This window comes from Oreochromis aureus, linkage group 7 (assembly GCF_013358895.1).
Source record: "Oreochromis aureus strain Israel breed Guangdong linkage group 7, ZZ_aureus, whole genome shotgun sequence".
Lineage (NCBI taxonomy): Eukaryota > Metazoa > Chordata > Actinopteri > Cichliformes > Cichlidae > Oreochromis > Oreochromis aureus.
The window spans coordinates 29,344,064-29,368,732 of record NC_052948.1 but is presented as its reverse complement, the minus strand read 5'-3'; the positions used below and the strand labels follow the sequence as shown (position 1 = coordinate 29,368,732).

At 42.2% G+C, this 24,669-nt stretch overlaps 1 protein-coding gene across 1 annotated transcript; it reads left to right on the top strand.

Annotated features, from left to right (window-relative positions):
* Positions 1–597: 597 nt before the first annotated feature.
* On the top strand, positions 598–24,443 carry LOC120441159 (NACHT, LRR and PYD domains-containing protein 3-like). Its single transcript, XM_039615124.1, has 7 exons — positions 598–1,889; positions 6,259–6,541; positions 6,895–8,704; positions 8,793–8,966; positions 17,404–17,577; positions 17,749–17,904; positions 22,507–24,443. Exons 2-7 carry the CDS (start codon positions 6,268–6,270, stop codon positions 23,756–23,758), a joined length of 3,840 nt encoding a protein of 1,279 aa, XP_039471058.1. The 5' UTR covers positions 598–1,889; positions 6,259–6,267; the 3' UTR covers positions 23,759–24,443.
* The last annotated feature ends 226 nt before the right edge of the window (positions 24,444–24,669 follow it).

Genomic DNA, 24,669 nt, shown 5'->3' with positions numbered 1-24,669 from the left:
ACAGGGTAAATGAAAAGAGGGAATATCTTGAATCTGCAATCATGCAAAGATGTAAAGACTGAAAACAGGGAGCTGAGCATTAGCCTGCACAGTCTGTGGGCTCTGTGTCGGGATCACAGTTTGGTGCTTCGCCCTGAGCTGCTGGAGTTGTTGAGATTAAACAGAGTGTATCAGTCAGACTGTCCACATGTTCACCTGCAAAGAGAAGACTTCAGTGTAGACTACGTCCATATAAACATAGCTGTTTTTTAAAACAGGGTTACTAGTCCCTGTGCACATGAAATGATTTGAAGTGCTGTGAAGAGCAGGCCAAAAGAAGCTAGCTATATAACCCTAACCACGAAGAAATGCTGGCCAATCAAAAGCCTTCAAATAATGACATAAAAAAAAGTTTCTGATCATCTTCACACTGGCTGAATTTCTGCTTTCAGAGATTTAAAATGCATTTTCGTCAGTCACGTGATGTGTGAAACTGAGGCGGTGTCCAAGTTCAGGGGCTGCATCCTTTGAAGGAACTTGCCTACCCGAAGATTCTTCATTATGCCAACATTAGTTCCACTGGATATTTTTAGTGACATAAAAACCCAGTACTTACTTTTAAAAGTATTTTTGGACCGCTTAGACTGTCTGCCATTTTTCCCCTCAAAATTCTTCAGCCTTCGATTCACAATGAATCATGGGATAGGGTGGGCCACAAAGGATACACCTGACCCCTCCTTCAAATCTGGAGAGAAGGAGGACGCATTTGTGGGCCGCATTTGGAGCAGCCTTCAAATTTTGGACAGCCTTTGCTGTTGTCACGTCACGGAAATGTGATTCTTTGAAACAATGATTTCAAAAAATAAACCCTGCACAATTCTAAACAGGAGTATTTATTATATGAGATTATTAAAGACAACAAACTGTGAGCAGTGAACCTCAGCAAAAATAACATGAATGAGGTTTTCAGCTGTTTAGTAACACATTTTATTTATACATGAAATAAAATGTGAGAAAAAAGCTGCTGTGTTTGTGGTGATGACCTCACAGCTTTTCAGGTTTTTGAAGCGTTGAACAAACAAACTCAAATCCCTGATGTCTCACGGACTTTCTGTGAGTTCACGGTCATCACATTTGTTTTACACGCTGTTAAACAAAAAAGCTGCCATTTGGTTTTATTTCAATTAACTCAACAATAAAGATTTCAATAAAAGACTCGATGTGTTTTCGTTCTAATGCCCCCCATCTGGGTTAACTCTGACCAATCACATCAGCTCATTTCATACTGACAGATAACTAATTAACCTGAGTAAACACATTCCTCAGCAGAGGATGAAACTTTTTTAGCTTTACTCTTTATAATAAAAATAATAATATTAATTTATTACTGCCACAGTTTGAGGGTGTGCTTATGCTGAGGTGTCAGAGAGAGTAAAACTGAGAACAGTTAGAAATAAATCTCATGTATATGAGGATGTGTTTATTTTGCTTTCTGTGCGTAGCAGGAATAATCCTTCAGTTTCTGCCCATACAGCAGAAAAAAAATGGATGATGAGAGTTACAACTCAAACTTTCTGCATGTTTTTTATGTTTGAAACCACGGACTTTCTGTTTTCAAAATGTCAGGATTAGCAGTGGACTCTCTCTCTCTCTCACTCTGTCCTCTGTGCAGAAGCAGCAGGCGAGCCGTCCATCGGCACACGGTCACATGACCTCCGTTTTTGAACCACACTTCTGAGCTGTGTTTCGAAATGTCCGCATTTTCGGAAGTTCTTCTGAGTGTTGAAACGTCAGTGTAGACCATCTTATTCTCAGTTAAAGCTACGATTACCTAAAACACCTGTGCAGGAGCCTCACAGGGTTTTTCCTGATGCAGGGCGCCTGCTGCTGTGATGGACATTAACTGACCTGTAAGTGAAAATTCCTGTCTCTAGCTTGGATCTGAATACTAAATCTTTATTTCTTATGTATTACACTACATTTTCTATGATTGCCAAGCAGAGCTGTGGCAGTGTGGAAGCGAAATCGTTAATATGAAACATCAACTCAAAATTCGAACTGAACCTTCGCTGCAAAGCATTTTGTTTCTTTTGAAGTAAAGCAGCATTAAGAAATCCTCACATCCTGTTGCAGAGGACAGAGTGAAAGAGCAGTTCAGGGTGGAGGTGATGAAGTAGGAGCATAACCACTGAAACTTAAGTAATCTCGTAAAGTGACTGTAGTCCACCATGTGTGACAGGTATTTGATAAACCTGTGCAGGACATAAGAACTCACACAGATATACTCAGGGCCATGTAGAGAAGTTTCAAGGGGACAATGCAAAGCAAACGTAGCTTATGTTTTACCTGATGGGGTACAATGTTGCTGCTGAGGTGTTGCTGCTGCTCCTGCTGCTGATAGTGCTGGAGGGCAGGGCTGTGTTGATTTGAGACTGTAGACTGTAAAAAATCCATAGGAGAGATGGTAGCTGATTAAACAAGTGTTATGAGATAATAATAAAATGCAAAAATTTGTGACAGCGCTTGGAACCATAAGGCAACAAAACGGTGAGAAATAAACGAGGCTCTGTCTGTGAATCACTCTTTGCCTCTCTTCCTCCATCTCCTCATCTCAGCTATCACTCTCCACGTGCTGTGAATCTGAAAAAAGGCACAATTTGCTATTGCATCAATCTATTATTTAAATATCCACACTTCCAGCTGGTGAGGGATCCACTGCCTTTAGCAGCCTCACACAGCTGCTAAACATGTCCTTAAAGGACATGTCTGGACAATGTTATATCATGAGTAATATTAAAAACAAAAATCTATATACATAAAATAAAAATAATAAATAAAAGTATTTATGATGATTCAATTTGTTTGACTATCCATTCTGTGCAGGCAGAAAGCTTATTAAATGTTTAAACTGTAGAGATACAATATTGTTGCTGCTGTAAATAAGCATATTGTCCTATTTGAAATATAAATCTAATATAATCAGTTTCTTGATGTATTTTCTTTAAAATACAGTGTTTTTTTTAAATAATAATCCATAATTATGTGGATATGCATATTAGATCACGTTTAGTGAAATATAAGCCCCCCAGAAAAGCAAGGAAAAGCCCTGTAACTTACTTTAAAACCAAATATCTTCCCTAAAACAGTGGACAGCGCTACAGACCCATGACACCCTTACCCAGTTAGCTAGTAGCTATGACCAGCACTACTTGTGCAGTTACTTAAGGACAGGTAATGTTTATCGCGCTGTTACACACACAGCACGCTCATTTGTTTGCTATAGACTACAGTGTACGCTGTACACCCTACTTTCTGGTTTTTGTTGCATCAGTCTGCGTCTCCCAATTAACTTGTGTTTCTCCTACAGCTCCGCACCGCCCAGATCCCCAGACGGCAAAAAATGTGCGTGCTCTTTGCGAGCTCGTTTCCGGTTTGTAACCAGTGAGCTCTGCCGTCAAGGGCGATCATTGGTTAAGGGTAGTCATGTGACTGATGCAAGCCAGATCCTTTTATTTAGCAAAACTGTGATTAATAGTTAAATATTATTGTTGAGGGGCACAGGCAGGACTCCACACGCACACACACTAAAAAAAACAAAACAAAAAAAACCAAATAAAAAAATAAATAAATATTTGCCTCAAGAAAATGTTAAGATAATAAAGTACAGTGAAATGGCTTCAAGATTCCTCACAGTGTTACTGGAGGCCAAGGTAATGCCATCCAAAGAAAGCATCAAATTAGTCACCTTATTTCTGAGAGTCCTAAGGCCAAAGAATTTAGTTTATTCAGGCCTTGATGTCTTTAAGACAGGCGTGTTGCTAGGATCTTGAAAATTTGTGTGCTTAGTCCAGTCATGAAATCTTTTGGAGTTTTACTCAAATAACATTTTTTTTAAGTTACTTAATATATCTAGTTTTGTTGGATTTAAACATGTAGCAAATAAACTCTCACATGATGTGAGAATATAATCAAACTGATTATCAGAGGGAAATTGTGAGTTTTAGGTTATTTGAGCTATATATGTTAGATGGCATAATTACAGGCTATAAACAGCTGTTATTATTTATCTGGCTTGTTGTCTGCTGTCCAGAAATGAGAGGGTTGCATGTCTAATCCGCTGGCAATAAGTAACTACGACAGTATTGGGAATAAATCAGCATTTTTATGCCCAGTTCAGGAGATGAGGCTTGAGGTTAGGAGGATATCCAGGTGCCGATCACATCTTTTTGAGATGGACATTGCTGTTCTGTACTCACGTTTTATGTTTGTGGCTAGAGACTGACAACATACACTATGTTGCCAAAAGTATTCACTCGTCTCCCTTCAGATGTATATAACTCGAGGGGTATCCCACTCTTAATCCATAAAATCTAATTTGATGCCGTCTCACCCTTTGCAGCTATAACTCTTCTGGGAAGGTTTTCCAGAAGGTTTAGGTTTGTTTATGGGAATTTTTGAAGCACATTAATAAGGATAGACACTAATGTTGAATGAGAAGCCCTGGCTCACAGTCTCCTCTCTAATTCATCCCAAAGGTGTTCCGTTGGGGTGAGGTCAGGACTCTGTGCAGACCAGTTAAGTTCTTCCACACCAAACTCAGTCCAGTCCATTGGTGGTGAACTTTACACCGATGCATTTGACAAGTTGCATATCAAACTTGGATGTGGCTGCTCGACCATGGAAAGCCTCGCCTCAAGCCTCCTGAACTGAAGTCGGGGCTCTAACACAAAAATTGCATAAAAATACTTATTTATTCCTGATATTGTCACAGTCAGTTATTGTGAGTAGCTGTCTCTGGTTATAGGCTGACATTATGTCACCTGTCACATCGTATGACAGTTTATTCACTAAGTGTCCGAGTCCAACAATAACATTTCATAGACAGTTTCACTAACACTAACTAACTGGAACGCTTACCGACAGAAAAGTTCAGCTTATTCTGAACAACTCAACATCGTTGTCATAGAAATACTTATGACAAAGGATCCAGCGGATCCAGTCTAAAACATTTACCACAAAATATTTAGTAGATTGTATCAATTTTGTCCTTATTTATTCTTAAATGTTTTTTGTTTATTTGTTTGTTTGTTTGTTTTTGCGACAAACAGTATTAGGACCATGCTTGAATTGGTAGGGGTAAAAAAGCAGAACTCAATTTACTGTAATCTGCACTCTATAGACATCTAGTGGTAGAAATATTGCCCACTGTAACTCACTCATTTTGTTTTTGTCACATTTATTTCTTGCACTTTCTGTTGTAAACTTCTTAATTGTTATTTTATTAGAATTTTTATAATATTTTTGTGTGTTAAAAGGTGACTGGCAACATTTCTGAATTTCACTGTACAGTGTAACCTGCTGTATATATTTTGACTTTGCATATAAAAATTAAAAACAAACAGACAACTGTTGTTTTTTTTCAGAGGAGACACAGTATCCACTGATGCACACAGTTAGACTACAAGATAATCAACCTGATCGTGAGTACAGTTTAGGCAGTGAATCATTTTTGGGGTGGGTATAGCTCAGGAGGTAGAGCAGGTCACCTACCAATCAGAAGGTTGGTGGTTGGACCCCATCTGCTCCAGTCTGCATGCCAAATATCCTTGGGCAAGATACCAATTACATTACATTACAAGATTACCTATAACATTCATACTCCAATTCACTGGAGTATTCTCTTAATGAGGAGAATGAAGTGAATGGAAAACATCTGCATAGAAAAGGGGGCTGGTGTGAATGAGGTAAGTTGTCTAAAGTGCTCAGATAAAGTAGAAAAGCACTGAATAAGAGCCAGTCCATTTACCATTTTATATTTTTGTAGCACCACAGTCATCTGAGGACATCTGAGGACTACACATTAAAAAATAACATGAGCTCTTTTCATCTCTGATGATACAATGCCTATGAAAAGTATTTATGCCCCTGGATGTTTCACCCTTTCATTGGTTTATTGAATGAAATCATAGTCAATATAATTTGGCTTTCTTTGACCAGAATATCCTAAAAAAAAAAAAGCTTCTTTCATGTCAATGTATAAACCAAGTTATAAAAATGTAACTCTGTCCAAGGGGAGCGACATACTTTTTATAGGCATCATAAATGTTCTGATTTAATAGCTTATTCACAAACACATGGTTTCATCCAGTTTTCAAGTATTTTTTGTTTTTGTTTTTTATAAAACAATAGTTTAGAATACACGCAGAAAACTGCAGGTTTAAAAGTGATTGTACATCAAAATGTCAAAATGTAATTTTTTTTAAATTAATCTTTGTTCAGGAGGAAACAATGACCAGTAAAGAGCTGCTTTTGAGGACATTGGAAGAGTTGGGCGATGAAGAATTCAGTGACTTCAAGTGGTATTTGGAGCAGCCACACATCCTGGATGGCCTCCCATCCATCCCAAAGAGTCATCTGGAGAATGTAAAGAGGACAGAAACAGTAGATAAGATAGTACAGACCTACAGTCAGCAGTCTGTGGAGGTGGTGAAGAAAACTTTAACAAAGATCAGCAGAAATGATCTGACAGAGCGATTATCAACCATCAGCACAGCAGCACAAGGTAAACTGCTGGAGAACAGCACATGTCGTCTGGTTATCACTCAGGATCAGACTGACTGGTCTTTACAGCTGATGTTGCAGATGACAGTCGGATAACTTCAATCTGAAAATACAAAGAGTGGATTTATGTGTATATGTTAACTTTTTAATCACCTTAAGACACTGTAGACCTTCAGTTTTTTTTAAATGTTTCTTTATCTTTTGGTAGGCACATTGATTTACATATAATGAGATATGCTATGTTACTGAAACTGGCAGTGACAGATTTATTTAAATAAAATACAAAGATTTTTACTTATTAAGTCTCCGTGGAAGAGTTTAAAACTTTGTTCTTTACATGTTCATGTCATACAGATGTGAAGTCTCCACGGCCCATAACATGTTACAAAGAACAGCTTCAGTCAAACCTTCAAGTCAGGTTTGTGTGCAAACAAGAAGGATGGACATCAAAGAAAGATGAGAAGAACCTGGATGACATCTACACTGATCTGTACATCACAGCTGGAGGAGAAACACACACCACCAGTCACTTCAGGCAGATTGAAATGGCCTCTGGAAGGCCTGCAGGAACTGAAATTAGCAACATCTTCACACACCCTTCTGGCATTAAAAAGAATATAAGAACTGTGCTGACTGCTGGGGAGGCAGGAAGTGGTAAAACCTTCCTGGTGCACAAGTTTGTTTTGGATTGGGCTGAAAAAAGAACCAATCAGGATTTAGATCTGGTATTTCCCTTCATTTTTAGTGAGTTGAATTTGCAAAAGGACAAAGAGTACAGCTTTGCCAAACTCATCCACATGTGTATTCCTGAAAGTGTGCACATCAAAGAGGAGGAGCTTAACAGCATCTTCACAACACTGCAGACATCAGGAAACTCAGACTTTGAAAAGAGTGAATACAAACTTCTGTTTGTGTTGGATGGACTGAATGAGAGTTGCCTTCAGCTGAACTTCACTGCCACAGAAAAACTACCTGTTGATGTGACCAAGTCCACCCCAGTTGATGTGCTGCTGACAAACCTCATCACAGGGTGCCTGCTTCCCTCCGCTCGTATCTGGATGACCACATGGCCTGGAGAAGCCATCTCTGCTGATTTTATTGATATGGTAACTGAGGTCAGAGGGTTTACGGAGCTACAGAGGGAGGAGTACTTCAGGAAGAGATTCAGAGATGAGGAGAAGGTCAGCAGGATCATCTCCCACATCAAGTCATCACCAAGCCTCCACTTCATGTGCCACATCCCGGTCTACTGCTGGATCACTGCTACAGTTCTGCAGGAGGTATTGGAGAGCAAAGAGAGAGGAGATCTGCCGGAGACCCTGACTGAGGTTTACACAGAGTTCCTGAATATTCAGATCAGAAATTTGAAGCAAAAATATGGCCCAGAAAAAAGCCTTGAGTGCATTAAGATGATTGCAAAACTGGCTTTTAACCAGCTGGAGAAAAGCAGCCTGATCTTCAGTGAAGAACTAACAGAGGATGAAAGCACTTTCACAGAACCCTTAAAGCATTCAAATGCATTCTTGTGGTTCTTTAAAGAGGATCATCAGCTGAAGAAGGGCAGGAAAAAAGTGTTCAGCTTTGTCCATCAGAGTGTAGTGGAGTTTTTGGCTGCTCTGTTTGTGGTCTCAGACATTATTACTGAAGACAATTTGGCTCAGTCACAGAATTGTTTGAAGAGACCTGGAAATGTTTTCAGCCAAACATATATACCAGAGATCTACAGCAACACTGTTGACAAAACCGTAAAGAGTCTGGATGGACATCTGGACTTGTTCCTTTGCTTCCTCCTGGGCCTTTCACAGCAGACCAACAAACCTCTATTACAAGACCTGCTGCCAACAAGAAGTAGCTCACAGACCATTAGGCTAATAGTAGAACATGTGAAAAAGAAAGTCAGAGAAAATCCATCTCCTGAGAGAAGAATCAGCCTGTTCCTCTGTCTGAATGAGCTGAAGGATGGTTCTCCAGTGGAGGAGATCCAGCAATTCCTGAGATCAGGAACAGTCTTAGATGACCTTTCTCCTGCTCAGTGGTCAGCTCTGGTCTTCATGATATTGTCATCACAAAAAAATCTGACTGTGTTTGACCTGAAGGAATACTCTGGTTCAGAAAAGGCTCTTCTGGGTCTGCTGCCAGTGGTTGAAGCATCTAACAAAGCTCTGTAAGTGGAAGGAAATGCATTGAATTGTTGTGCCCCTTTATCTAAAGAAAACAATATCACTTTTACAGTTTTTCTTTTTTCACTTCAGGTTCAGTTGCTGTAACCTCTCAGAGAGGAGCTATGAAGCTCTGTGTTCACTTCTCAGCTCCCAGTTCTGCAGTGTGAGTGAGCTGGACCTTAGTAACAACAGACAACAGGATTCAGGCGTGAAGCTGATTTCTGCAGTACTCAATAATCCACACTGTAAACTGCAAACTCTCAGGTTTGTCAGACCAAGTTATATGGTACTAATGCTCTCTCAACTAAGAGAAGCAGCAAGCGTGAGATGAATAATTTTCTTAGCAGCACATTTACTCTTGGCACACTTCAATAGAACAACTTCCAGACCAATCAGGAATCAGAAAGTCCTGGCAACTGTCAGAAAACCAACAAGGCAGATTCAACACATTATTACTTGTATGCAAATACATGCAAATACCAAAACATATAGGCACTAAATGGGAATGGAAATATATAAACATCATAAACACATTGTGTTGCTAGAGACCCTCCAGTATCTCCTATACAGTGGGGTTTTGAGCTAACTGGTTGATTTATCTTATTACTGCCTCTTGACATATAGGTTTGCTAGGTAAAGCTTAAGCTGAATAAGCACAATTACTATAACGTGGATGTAAACACATACTTGCATAAATCATCACCAGTCTATTGTAGTCTGTTCATTTCAGTCTACTGTGCATCAGCAAAATCAACATTAGCAGCTGACCAAAGTCACTGTTTAAATTACAGGGTACTACCACCACATGGTAATACTCATGCACCGAGAGTGGTATGCAGGTTGAAAGCATGAGCCTGTGAGGCTGAGCTCAGGGTTAAAGAATATTTATAAGATAAGATAAGATAAGATAAGATAAGATAAGATAAGATAAGATAAGATAAGATAAGATAACCTTTATTAGTCCTACGGTTGGGAAATTTGTTTTGTTACAGCAGTGGACAGTGCAAAGTTACATAGAAAAATCAGAGAAAAACACTGGAATAAGATATCAGTAAGATACTGTACACAATAGAATAGAATAAAATAAAATGCTATATATACACACACACATATATATATATATATATATATATATATATATATATATATATATATATATATATATATATATATATATATATATATATATATATATATATATATATATATATATATATATATATATATATATATGAAGGCATGCCGGCTCGGACGCCGGACGCCGCCCGGATCAACAAGGTCCGCGTCAGGTGTTGAGGAACCAGGGCACCCTGACGACAAGTGGGCTACTGGAACAAGAAGGCATCGGTGGGCAAGAGATGAAAACAGGGCGTTGTTGGAATGCTACTACGCAAGTAACCCTGGCGGAAGGGGTTACATGAATAGGATGAGGGACCTATGGATTCTTCGATACCCAACATCCACAATGACGGCGAAACAACTAGTAGCTCAGTGTTCCAACATTCGAAAGAAGGGACTGCTCTCACAGCTAGAGATTGACGAGGTACAACATAAATGCTACGGCAAGGAGGAGTCAGGACGCCAGGTCAGGGGGAGATATCATCACCCCACCCGAGATTGGGTACATAGCCCCAAGTGCGATAGGAGAAGGATCGTTGAGTGCGAGAGGAACTGACCTGAAAGATAGGATCATGGCCAAGCTTGAAACCTGGATCCCCCCTAGCCGGTTACCAAGATTACGTGAAGTACCCTCAGAAGGTCTGCTAGATGATGTTAATGCAGCACTACGGATGATACCTACAACCACGATTACCGACACTAACAAGCTGATCTACACTACGGCAGCAGTGATCAGTGAGATGCTTGGCTACAAGTTGAACAGCCACAAGGGGCAGTACCCTCCATGGAGAAGGAGGCTAGAGGGCAAGATCAAAGTAGCACGAAGGGAGGTTAGCCAACTAACGGAGTTGCAGAAAGGCGCGACAAAGAAGGTGCATAAGAAATACAGCAAGCTGTCCATACCTGAGGCCTTGGAAACTGCCAAGCAAAGACTCACAGCCTTGGCCAGCCGCTTGAGGAGGTACACCAGAGAGATAGAAGGCAGGAGAATAAACCAGCTGTTCTCCACAGAACCAGCAAAGGTGTACTCCCAGTGGCAAGGGAACAATAACAGAACAGCACCACCAAGGCTGGAGACGGAGCAATACTGGAAGAGCATATGGGAGAAGGACGCAACCCATAACGGCAATGCTCAGTGGCTAGTGGATCTGAGGGCAGACCATAGCGACCTCCTGAACAGGGTCCAGTAACCATCACAGTGGCAGACATCCAAGAAAGGGTCTCCAGTATGAAGAGTTGGACAGCACCAGGGCCCGACATGGTTCACGCCTACTGGCTGAAGAAGCTGACTGCACTCCACGAGCGTCTGGCAGCACAAATGAACCAGCTGCTAGTTAACGAGAGACACCCGGAATGGCTAACCGAAGGTCGGACGGTCCTGATCCCCAAGGACCCCAAGAAGGGACCGGTCCCATCCAACTACCGACCAATAACCTGCCTCAGTACTACATGGAAGCTCCTGTCAGGCATCATATCGGCTAAGATGAACAGGCACATGGGTCAATACATGAGCGGGCACAGAAAGGGATTGGCAAGAATACCAGAGGCGCAAAACACCAGCTACTGGTAGACAGAACAGTCAGCCGAGACTGCAAGACCAGACTGACCAACCTGTGCACAGCCTGGATTGATTACAAGAAGGCCTATGACTCAATGCCCCACAGCTGGATACTGGAATGCCTAGAATTGTACAAGATCAACAGGACCCTAAGAGCCTTCATCAGGAACTCAATGGGAATGTGGCACACAACACTAGAGGCCAACTCCAAGCCCATAGCACAAGTCACCATCAAGTGCGGGATCTACCAAGGAGATGCTCTGTCCCCACTGCTGTTCTGCATAGGCCTGAACCCCTCAGTGAGATCATCAACAAGACTGGCTACGGATACCGACTACGGAACGGAGCGGTTGTCAGCCACCTCCTGTACATGGATGACATCAAGTTGTATGCCAAGAGTGAACGAGACATCGATTCACTGATACACACTACCAGGCTATACAGCAATGACATTGGAATGTCATTCGGGCTGGAGAAGTGTAGTCGGATGGTAACAAAGAGAGGGAAGGTAGTCAGAACTGAGGGGATTGAACTACCAGAAGGCAACATTGCAGACATAGAGGACAGTTACAAGTACCTGGGGATCCCACAGGCGAATGGGAACGATGAAGAGGCCGCTAGGAAAGCTGCAACCACCAAGTACCTGCAGAGGGTCAGGCAAGTCCTGAGGAGTCAGCTGAACGGTAAGAACAAGATCCGGGCCATCAACACCCACGCCCTGCCCGTGATCAGGTACCCTGCTGGGGTAATAGGCTGGCCAAAGGAGGAGATAGAAGCCACTGACATCAAGACAAGAAAGCTCCTTACCATGCATGGAGGGTTTCACCCCAAGTCTAGCACCCTGAGGTTGTACGCTAAGCGGAAGGAAGGGGGCCGGGGACTGGTGAGTGTCAGCACCACAGTCCAGGATGAGACAAGAAACATCCACGAATACATCACGAAGATGGCCCCAACTGACAGCGTGCTCAGTGAATACCTCAGGCAGCAGAAACCCAAGAAAGAGGAGGAAGGCGAGGAACCATCATGGAAGGACAGGCCCTGCACGGTATGTACCACCGGCAGATAGAGGAGGTGGCTGATATACAGAAATCCTACCAGTGGCTGGACAAAGCTGGACTGAAAGACAGCACAGAGGCACTAATCATGGCAGCACAAGAACAAGCTCTGAGTACAAGATCCATAGAGGCTGGGGTCTATCACACCAGGCAAGACCCCAGGTGCAGGCTGTGTAAAGATGCCCCAGAGACAATCCAGCACATAACAGCAGGGTGCAAAATGCTAGCAGGCAAGGCATACATGGAGCGCCATAACCAAGTGGCCGGCATAGTGTACAGGAACATCTGTGCCAAGTATAACCTGGAAGTCCCGAGGTCAAAATGGGAGATGCCCCAAGGGTGGTGGAGAATGACCGAGCTAAGATCCTGTGGGACTTCCAGATGCAGACGGACAAAATGGTGGTGGCTAACCAACCGGACATAGTGGTGGTAGACAAACAGAAGAAGGCGGCTGTAGTGATCGATGTAGCAGTTCGAATGACAGCAATATCAGGAAGAAGGAACACGAGAAGCTGGAGAAATACCAAGGGCTCAGAGAAGAGCTCGAGAGGATGTGGAGGGTGAAGGTGACGGTGGTCCCCGTGGTAATCGGAGCACTAGGTGCGATGACTCCCAAGCTAGGCGAGTGGCTCCAGCAGATCCCGGGAACAACATCGGAGATCTCTGTCCAGAAGAGCGCAGTCCTGGGAACAGCTAAGATACTGCGCAGGGACCCTCAAGCTCCCAGGCCTCTGGTAGAGGACCCGAGCTTGAAGGATAAACCGCCCGCAGGGGCGCGCTGGGTTTTTTTTTATATATATATATATATATATATATATATATATATATACACACACACACACACACACACACACACACACACACACATATATATATATATATATATATATATATATATATATATATATATACACACACACACACACACACACACACACACACATATATATATATATATATATATATATATATATAAAAACACCCAGCACGCCCCACGGGCGGTTTATCCTTCAAGCTCGGGTCCTCTACCAGAGGCCTGGGAGCTTGAGGGTCCTGCGCAGTATCTTGGCTGTTCCCAGGACTGCGCTCTTCTGGACAGAGATCTCCGATGTTGTTCCCGGGATCTGCTGGAGCCACTTGCCTAGCTTGGGAGTCACCGCACCTAGTGCTCCGATTACCACGGGACCACCGTTACCTTCACCCTCCACATCCTCTCGAGCTCTTCTCTGAGCCCTTGGTATTTCTCCAGCTTCTCGTGTTCCTTCTTCCTGATATTGCTGTCATTCGGAACCGCTACATCGATCACTACAGCCGTCTTCTCCTGTTTGTCTACCACCACTATGTCCGGTTGGTTAGCCACCACCATTTTGTCCGTCTGCATCTGGAAGTCCCACAGGATCTTAGCTCGGTCATTCTCCATCACCCTTGGGGGCATCTCCCATTTTGACCTTGGGACTTCCAGGTTATACTCGGCACAGATGTTCCTGTACACTATGCCGGCCACTTGGTTATGGCGTTCCATGTATGCCTTGCCTGCTAGCATCTTGCACCCTGCTGTTATGTGCTGGATAGCGTAGTGGTTAGACTACACGCCTTTGGAGCAGAAGATCGCAAGTTCGATTCCTGCCTGGGGCGTCTGTATCCAGTAAGGGTCCTAAGGCTAGACCCCCTATGCTAAAGTGAGCCTACCGCAGACATGAGCGAGACAGATAAATATGAAGGCATGCCGGCTCGGACGTCGCCCGGATCAACAAGGTCCGCGTCAGGTGTTGAGGAACCAGGGCACCCTGACGACAAGTGGGCTACTGGAACAAGAAGGCATCGGTGGGCAAGAAACGAAAACAGGGCGTTGTTGGAATGCTACTACGCAAGTAACCCTGGCGGAAGGGGTTACATGAATAGGATGAGGGACCTATGGATTCTTCGATACCCAACATCCACAGTGACGGCGAAACAACTAGTAGCTCAGTGTTCCAACATTCGAAAGAAGGGACTGCTCTCACAGCTAGAGATTGACGAGGTACAACATAAATGCTACGGCAAGGAGGAGTCAGGACGCCAGGTCAGGGGGAGATATCATCACCCCACCCGAGATTGGGTACATAGCCCCAAGTGCGATAGGAGAAGGATCGTTGAGTGCGAGAGGAACTGACCTGAAAGATAGGATCATGGCCAAGCTTGAAACCTGGACCCCCCCTAGCCGGTTACCAAGATTACGTGAAGTACCCTCAGAAGGTCTGCTAGATGATGTTAATGCAGCGCTACGGACGATACCTACAACCACGATTACCGACACTAACAAGCTGATCTACACTACGGCAGCAGTGATCAGTGAGATGCTTGGCTACAAGTTGAACAGCCACAAGGGGCAGTACCCTCCATGGAGAAGGAGGCTAGAGGGCAAGATCAGAGACCACCAGAGGGATAGAAGGCAGGAGAATAAACCAGCTGTTCTCCACAGAACCAGCAAAGGTGTACTCTCAGTGGCAAGGGAACAATAACAGAACAGCACCACCAAGGCTGGAGACGGAGCAATACTGGAAGAGCATATGGGAGAAGGACGCAACCCATAACGGCAATGCTCAGTGGCTAGTGGATCTGAGGGCAGACCATAGCGACCTCCCTGAACAGGGTCCAGTAACCATCACAGTGGCAGACATCCAAGAAAGGGTCTCCAGTATGAAGAGTTGGACAGCACCAGGGCCCGACATGGTTCACGCCTACTGGCTGAAGAAGCTGACTGCACTCCACGAGCGTCTGGCAGCACAAATGAACCAGCTGCTAGTTAACGAGAGACACCGGAATGGCTAACCGAAGGTCGGACGGTCCTGATCCCCAAGGACCCCAAGAAGGGACCGTCCCATCCAACTACCGACCAATAACCTGCCTCAGTACTACATGGAAGCTCCTGTCAGGCATCATATCGGCTAAGATGAACAGGCACATGGGTCAATACATGAGCGGGCACAGAAAGGATTGGCAAGAATACCAGAGGCGCAAAACACCAGCTACTGGTAGACAGAACAGTCAGCCGAGACTGCAAGACCAGACTGACCAACCTGTGCACAGCCTGGATTGATTACAAGAAGGCCTATGACTCAATGCCCCACAGCTGGATACTGGAATGCCTAGAATTGTACAAGATCAACAGGACCCTAAGAGCCTTCATCAGGAACTCAATGGGGATGTGGCACACAACACTAGAGGCCAACCCAAGCCCATAGCACAAGTCACCATCAAGTGCGGGATCTACCAAGGAGATGCTCTGTCCCCACTGCTGTTCTGCATAGGCCTGAACCCCTCAGTGAGATCATTAACAAGACTGGCTATGGATACCGACTCACGGAACGGAGCGGTTGTCAGCCACCTCCTGTACATGGATGACATCAAGTTGTATGCCAAGAGTGAACGAGACATCGATTCACTGATACACACTACCAGGTTATACAGCAATGACATTGGAATGTCATTCGGGCTGGAGAAGTGTAGTCGGATGGTAACAAAGAGAGGGAAGGTAGTCAGAACTGAAGGGATTGAACTACCAGAAGGCAACATTGCAGACATAGAGGACAGTTACAAGTACCTGGGGATCCCACAGGCGAATGGGAACCATGAAGAGGCCGCTAGGAAAGCTGCAACCACCAAGTACCTGCAGAGGGTCAGGCAAGTCCTGAGGAGTCAGCTGAATGGTAAGAACAAGATCCGGGCCATCAACACCTACGCCCTGCCCGTGATCAGGTACCCTGCTGGGGTAATAGGCTGGCCAAAGGAGGAGATAGAAGCCACTGACATCAAGACAAGAAAGCTCCTTACCATGCATGGAGGGTTTCACCCCAAGTCTAGCACCCTGAGGTTGTACGCTAAGCGGAAGGAAGGGGGCCGAGGACTGGTGAGTGTCAGACACAGTCCAGGATGAGACAAGAAACATCCACGAATACATCACGAAGATGGCCCCAACTGACAGTGTGCTCAGTGAATACCTCAGGCAGCAGAAACCCAAGAAGGAGGAGGAAGGCGAGGAACCATCATGGAAGGACAGGCCCCTGCACGGTATGTACCACCGGCAGATAGAGGAGGTGGCTGATATCCAGAAATCCTACCAGTGGCTGGACAAAGCTGGACTGAAAGACAGCACAGAGGCACTAATCATGGCAGCACAAGAACAAGCTCTGAGTACAAGATCCATAGAGGCTGGGGTCTATCACACCAGGCAAGACCCCAGGTGCAGGCTGTGTAAAGATGCCCCAGAGATCAATCCACATATATATATATATATATATATATATATATATATATATATATATATATATATATATATATATATATGTATGTATATATGCATACACACACACACACACACATACATATATATATATATTTGTATATATATATTTATATATATATATATATATATATATATATATATATATATATATATATATATATATATATACACACACACACACACACACATATATATATATATTTATATATTTGTATATATATATTTATATATTTGTATATATATATTTATATATATATATATATATATATATATATATATATATATATATATATATATATATATATATATATATAGCTCTACACATCTACAGCACTTTCAAATCTGACTACAGTTTTTTTAACATACTGCCAAATCTGATTAATTAAATTTAAAGTGTTTAAGTACATATGCATAACACAATACCTGACTTCAAGAAATAATAAAATGTCCTGGATCCAATATTTGATATGTTGTCTTACTATTTTGTAATTTAATTTAATCAGTAAATGATTTGGAAAATATTGCTTTCTGCTTTTACTCATATTACATTTACATTCCATCTGTATCGAGTGTATCATTAACATCTGTGTGAAATTTTTTGTTTGGATCCTCAGTTGGCTACATGAGTGAGTGTGTGTGTGTGATGAGTTGTTTTTTTACATTCCTTCTGTTTCTGTTTTAAAGGCTGAATGGCTGTAACCTGTCAGAGAGAAGCTGTGAACCTCTATGTTCCCTTCTCAGCTCCAAGTCCTGCAATCTAAGAGAGTTGGACCTGAGTAACAATAAGCTCCAGGATTCAGGCATGAAGCTTCTCTCAGCTGGATTGAAGAGTCCACACTGTAAACTGGAAACTCTGAGGTCAGGATTCAGCTGTTTAATCAGAGGTTTAACACTGCTACATTAGATTATTAGCATTAGAACAAATGGCACTGTGGCAACATGTAAGGCAAGTAAATGTTGCTGATTGTTTACCACAAATATTTCATAAATGGATTGTAATGTGTTGTTATATCTGCTGCTCTGTTTAAGGCTGAGTAACTGTAACCTATCAGAGAGAAGCTGTAATGATCTGTTCTCAGTTCTCCGCTCCCAGTCATGTAGTCTGAAAGAGCTCGACCTGAGTAACAACAAGCTGCGGCTGTCAGGAAAAAACCTGCATGAAAGCTCTACAAAGACCATTGTCTGGTGAGATTACACATTTGTTGAATGTTTCTGCATTCTCAATTAATACACCTAGGCCATTTCAGTCACAGTGACAGCAGAGACTTCTAAACACCCTCAGGCACTGTTTCTTGCTCTGATAAAAGAGACCTTCCACATTTCTATGTGACATTTGTCATGTGACCACCTTACATGAAGTAAGATTTAGTTTATCAAGTTTGCACTTATTTAGTATTTAGAGTTTAATTTCCAGTGTTTTATAAAGTCAGTGTACACTTATCAAAAGATAACATTATGGCCACTGACAGGTGAAATTAATAACACTAATTATCACTTTATCATCGCACCTGTTAGTAGAGCAAGTGAACATTTCGTTTTCAAATTTGATGTTAGAAGCAGGAAAAATGAGCATTAGTGTTAGGGTTTGAGGGGGTTTAACAAAAAGGCAAATTGTGATGGCTAGATGACTCTGCCCGAGCATTACTGCAGGCCTTGTGGGGTGTTCCTGGTCTGCAGTTGTCAGCTTCTATCAAAAGTGGTCCAAGGAAGGAGGTGGTCTGATGACATACACAACTAGTGAAACGCTTGGACATACCTTCTACTTCAATGGTTTTTCTTTATTTTCATAACGATTTACATTGTGAATCCCCACTCAAAGTATCAAAAAGTATGAATGAACACATGGAATTATCTAGTAAACCAAAAAGTGTGAAATAAATCAAAACATGTTTTATATTTTAGATTCTTCCAAATAGCCAACATTTCCTTTGATTACTGCTTTGCACACTATTGGCATTCTCTCGATGAGCTTCATGAGGTAGTCACCTGAAATGGTTTTCCATCAGTCTTGAAGGAGTTCCCAGAGATGTTGAGTACTTGTTGGACCTTATGCCTTCACTCTGTGGTCCATCTCATCCCAAGCCATCTCGATTGGGTTTAGGTCAGGTGAATGTGGAGGCCAGGCCTTCTGGTGCAGCACTCCATCACTCTCCTTCTTGGTCTAATAGCCCATACACAGCCTGGAGGTGTGTTTGGGGTCATCGTCCTGTTGAAAAGTAAATGATGGTCCAACTAAACAAACCGGATGGGATGGCATATCTGCAGGATGCTTTGATAGCCATGCTGGTTCAGTGTGCCTTCAGTTTTGAATAAATCCCCAACCACCACCATGACACCTCCTCCTCCCTGCTTCACAGTGGGAACCATGCATGTAGAGACCATCCACTCACCCTTTCTGTGTCGGACTCATCAGACCAAAGCACAGATTTCCTCTGGTCTAATGTCCATTCCTTGTGTTTCTTGGCCCAAAGTAGTGGTTTCTTAGCAGCTATTTGACCATAAAGGCCTGATTCTCGCAGTCTCCTCTGAATAGCACTTGATGGTTTTTGTGACTGCATTTGGGGATACATTCAAATTTTTGGCAATTTTCTGTACTGACTGACCTTCAGTTTTTAAAGTAATGATGGACTGTGGTTTCTCTTTACTTAGCTGATTGGTTCTTCCCATAATATGAATTTTAACAGTTGTCAAATAGGGCTTTCAGCTGTGTATCAATCTGACTTCTGCACAACACAACTGACGGTCCCAACCCCATTAAGAGGACAAGAAATTCCACAAATGAACCCTGACAAGACACACCTGTGAAGTGAAAACCATTTCAGGTAACTACATCATGAAGCTCATTGAGAGGGTTTGCAGCACTGCCAACAAAGCAAAAGGTGACTAATTTGAGGAATCTAAAATATAAAACATATTTAGAGTTATTTATGATTTTTTTTCTTTGCTCCATAATTCCATGTCTTGCACCATCTATCTGATGTCTTCAGTTTGGATCTGCAATGTAGAAAGCAGAGATGGGCAGTAACGCGTAATCCGATTACTTTTTTCAAGTTAAGAGCAAAGTAAGGGATTACTATTGCAACAAAGGTAATTAGATTACTGTTACTTCCCCGTAAGCATGCTGCGTTACTGCGTTACTAAATGGTGATTTCGTTTTCGAGAGTGCCTCATGACAATGATGTAAGCGAGTGCGACGTTCATGGCAACAGCTGTGTGTAGATCAAAAGTGGATAATATAACGAGTGCGGGAGAGAGTATGACCGTGTAGCGTTTAAAGCGTGGAAGTACTTTGAGTTTGATTCCGTAAAAAGTGACAAAAACTTTAGTATCCGCTGTTCACTGCGTGGAAAGAAAACTTTTTACAGCAAAAATACCCCTAAACGTCCAAGCAAGCACCGAGTACGCTGCCATGGGAATGTGAAATTCACAGAGAAACTCCTGGATTCTTCCACTGACATGACCGCTGCGGCACACCTGCACCAGGGCAAACCTCCGCCTGCCCCACTCCTGCTAAACAGGTGAAAATAGAGCAACAGGACCATGATTTTATTTATTTTCTGCTTTGTTTTACTTGCATCTATTTGAAAGAGTGAGTGTAAACACAAAAAACTATTTAATTTTATATGCTGGAATATGCAGAAAATAGGTTTAAATGTTAAACAAATTTCTTCCAATCAGAGAATGTTGCATATAATTTAATCTTTGCTTGATGCATAAAGTTAAAAGATTAAAACTAATAAAACTAGTTTTAAAAAGAGACTTTTTCGTTTGATTACATTTTATATGATGGATTATTCAGAAAAAGTAGAATTGGGCTGAAAGATCTATCGCTTTATTACCTATTCAGGTTGTAAATCATGTTTTTAAAACGTAACTAAATAACTAAGTAACTAATTACTTTTGAAAATAAGTAATTGGTAAAGTAATGGGATTACTTTTGGGGGGGCAATCAGTAATTACTTACTGATTACTTTTTTCAAGTAACTTGACCAACACTGGTAGAAAGTAGTAAAAATAAAGAAAAAACTGTAAATGAGAAGATGTGTGCAAACTTTTGACTGGTAGTGTATATGTATGTCATTTATATCTTTTCATAGAAACAGTACTCCCTGAGGGCTGTGGCCTCTTTCAGCAGCATAATACGCCCTGCCACAAAGCAAGAAATTCAGGGTTGGTTCAGGAATGTTTTGAGATCCACAATAAATTGACTCCAAATTCTCAAGATCTCAATCCAATCAAGCATCTGTGGGATGTGTTGGACAAACAAGTCAGATCTACGGAGGCCCACCTCAGAGGTTACAGGACTTATTGGATCTGTTGCTAACATCTTGGTGCAGATACCACAGCACACCTTCAGGGGTTTAGTGGAGGCCTTGCCTTTATGGATTAGGACTGTTTTGAAAGCAAAAGGGTGAATGACACAATGTTAGGCTGGTGGTAAATAATGTTATGCATGATTGGTGTTTAGTGGTGCAACGGATCAAAAAACTCACGGTTTTAAGTCACGGATCGGATCAATTTTCAGATCAGCAAAAAAAAGAAAGAAAAAAGACAAGAAAAATCATAATTAAAAAACATTCAACTAAAGACTCATATAAAAACTCATATAAAACAAATTAATGTGCAATATAGGGCAGTAGAAGGTTTTTATATCTACCACTCCGCCGTGATATAATCATGTTCACGTATCTTTAGGTTGCCCTGGAGGTCCACCAATCTCTAGTTAGGGCAACAGAAGATGCCTGGGACAGTTCAGCCATAACTTAAGACTTGTCACTGAAGTGGACGCACAACGGGATATCATAGCGTAATAGACATAGCACAACATTGAAACCATATGTCTATTGTTTGTGTATTTATACACAAACACTCATTTATATATTCAAATAATAGTTGTGGATGATTACTATACAGTATTGCCAACTCCCCAGTAAGGAAAATCGCTAATGGCTGTCCTAAAAGTCGCTAGAAGTCACTAAATGACATCATCGCCTAATTTGCATAATTGCAGCATACTTTGATGCAGTGGCTTCGCTCATACGCGATTCATTTGCAGTTTGTACGCGTAGGGGTGAATATCTCCTGCTCTGACATCAGCTCAGGGCAACTGCTGCATGAGGACTATCCTCCACCTGTGAGCGTTTTAGCACAGGCGAGGTGCCCCCAGCAGCACCCGCTGCTTGTTGAGAGTAAGAGCGATACGTACTTTTATGTGAAAAAGTCGTCATAAGTCTCCAATAACACCAGAAAAAGTTGCCAGAATTGTCGCTAGTCGCTTTTTGGAAAAAAAATCGCTAAAGGGGTCTGAAAACTTGCTAAATATAGCGACAAAGTCGCTAAGTTGGCAACACTGTTACTATACCTTTCTAATGTGCCGATGTTGTCTCTTGTTGTTGTCCCTTGCTCTCTTTCCCTCTCGCTCTGTTCCTGTGCTACTGTGAGTTTAACTACCGCCCCTCCCCCCTCTGCTCAGCGCAAGCACAAGGCTCACGTGTGAGGTGAAGCAAAGAAAAGTGCGAGAGAGAGGGTGCGAGAAAGAAAGAAAAGAAACACAGCTCTCAATAAGGAGCCGGCTCGCGTCGTTCACTTCAAAGAACCGGCTCTAAGAGCCGTTTCGTTCGCGACCGACACATCACTAACAGCAGCTGTAATTTCACACAGTACTGAAATATAGGTGCCTTAAAATCCTGCAAGTAATACAGATAATATGAGAGCCACAGACATGACTACTCAAAAACGTCTGTACTGTGATTGTAGCTTCTGATTGAAACTCTGCTTTTTATGCAGGACAAGTAACATCTCAAAGTACAAGGACATCATCTCCAACAGTGATCTGATCCGTTCAGGACCTCCTGCTGTTTACCAACTGAGAACAAAAAAACAGAAGTTTGGAACTCTGACAAGAATGACTGTTGGTGAAAAAAATCCAGACAAGCCAAATAAAACCATCTTACTTGTGGGTGAAACAGAAGCAGGAAAATCTACTATGATCAACGCTCTGTGTAACTACAGCATGGGAGTGAAGTGGGAGGATGAAACCTGGTTTTATATCGTAGAGGAGGAGAAGAAAAGTCAGGCAGAAAGTCAGACATTAGATGTGATCGTGTACGAGATCTTTGGTTTTGAAGATAAAACTCTTCCCTACTCTCTGACCATCATCGATACTCCTGGATATGGAGACATCAGAGGGATTAAACATGACATCATCAGTCAAAGATTATTGGACTTGTTTGGATCAGAGAATGGAGTTCATGAAGTTCATGCAGTGGGTCTGGTGATGAAAATGTCAGAATATCGACTGAGTGACCAACTGATAAATGTCTTTGATTCAGTGATGTCTCTGTTTGGAAAAAACATGGAGAAAAATGTTGTAGCTCTGATCACACACTCAGATGGAAGACATCCTAAAAATGCTTTTCAAGCTCTTGAAGCAGCAAACATTAAATGTGCCAAAAATGAGAAGAATCAGCCTGTTCACTTCCTGTTTGATAACTGCCAGCATGAAGAGCGAACAGAGGAAAATGAAATTGGTTTGGAATTTGTATGGACAGTAACAGAGAGAGGAATGAGAGAATTCACAGCCTTTCTGGAAAAAGCTACAGCTCAAAAACTGATGATAACTGTGGAAGTTCTGAATGAACGAATCAGACTGACAACCTGCATCCAAAACCTGAAAGATAGATTTGGCCTGACTGAACTGAAACAGTTTCCAGAAGGTTTGAAGAAAAAGAAAAATTATAGGAAAAGAACAGACAATCTTTTGGAAAACCCTGAAAAGGAAATTATCCAACAGACAGCAGAGGAGTCACAGTTACTAAATGAGTCCTACAAACTTGCTGTCAAACTGGATGAGCAAGCTCTGAAAGCTGATTCAGCGTCTACCATTGTCCACTGGGACTTCCTGATTGAGAAGATGAAGGAGAGAGGAGACACAGAGAAGGTCCAGAAACTGGAGGAGATGAGAAGCAGAGTGGATGAAGGAACCAGAGCAGCTCTGCGGTTCAAACAGCAGCTGGGAAAATATTTAAAAATGGACTGAAGAAGGTTCACATTCATTCGTTTTGTAATAGTGTTATATTTTTTAATACCTTAACAGAACTTTGATGCAAATTTAAATGATACAGCAGCTATAATTTTACACGAGTATATGAAGTCCACAGTGTGTTGCTGTGACTGTGCTTTAACCGCAGTGAGGTCGCCCCCTGCTGTTAATGATCAGTACAACAGTGTGTGAGAACAGCTCCCTCCCTGATATCACAAACTAAACACAAAGTCACTCTGTGTTCTCCACAAATACATGTGTTTCTGTCACGTTGTTCTAATGTTGTCAGTGTGAGCTTTAATCTGTTGCTCCTCTCATGGTGACTCAGTGTCAGTAAAGTGGTTGTGAGACAGTAATATGTCACTGACATGATCCAGAAACAGTCCAACATGTTGTTGTCTTTCTAATCAGTGAGTACAGAGGATGTTAGAGACACTGAACTCAGACACAGTGTAGAAATATTCAATCCAACTTTGACTCTTCAGTGTTTGTGAAGAGTCCAGTCCTGAAATCTGATCTTCTTTCATCTGACTGATACCTTGGAGTCTTCATGTGTGTTCATGCTCTCAATGACTGCTTGAATTATTTCTGATGACTCAGGCTGAGTGGAAACATTTGGATCCTTTCATGTTGGACTTGATTTGTTCAAATTCTCTATATTCTGTTCTTCCACATGAAATCATCTCCTGCTTGATGCACTTTTCTGTCAATCCTCAATAGAATCTCAGCTTCATTCAGTCAGTCTGCTCAGAGTGTCTTCACTGGATCATCAGATGATTTTCTGTTTCTCTATGTTCATCTTTTCTCTTTGCTGAACCAGCAGCAAAAGAAGATACAAACTACCTTTCACATTTGATAAACATCATCATTAATTGTCAAAGGAGTTTGCAAAGAAAAGCGTCTGGACT

Excerpts from the sequence above, each read along its gene's own strand:
- LOC120441159 (XM_039615124.1), top strand. The coding sequence starts at position 6,268 with ATGACCAGTAAAGAGCTGCTTTTGAGGACATTGGAAGAGTTGGGCGAT. Across the intron at positions 8,967-17,403 it reads TGTAAACTGCAAACTCTCAG|GCTGAATGGCTGTAACCTGT; the intron begins GTTTGTCAGACC and ends TCTGTTTTAAAG. Across the intron at positions 17,905-22,506 it reads TCTACAAAGACCATTGTCTG|GACAAGTAACATCTCAAAGT; the intron begins GTGAGATTACAC and ends CTTTTTATGCAG.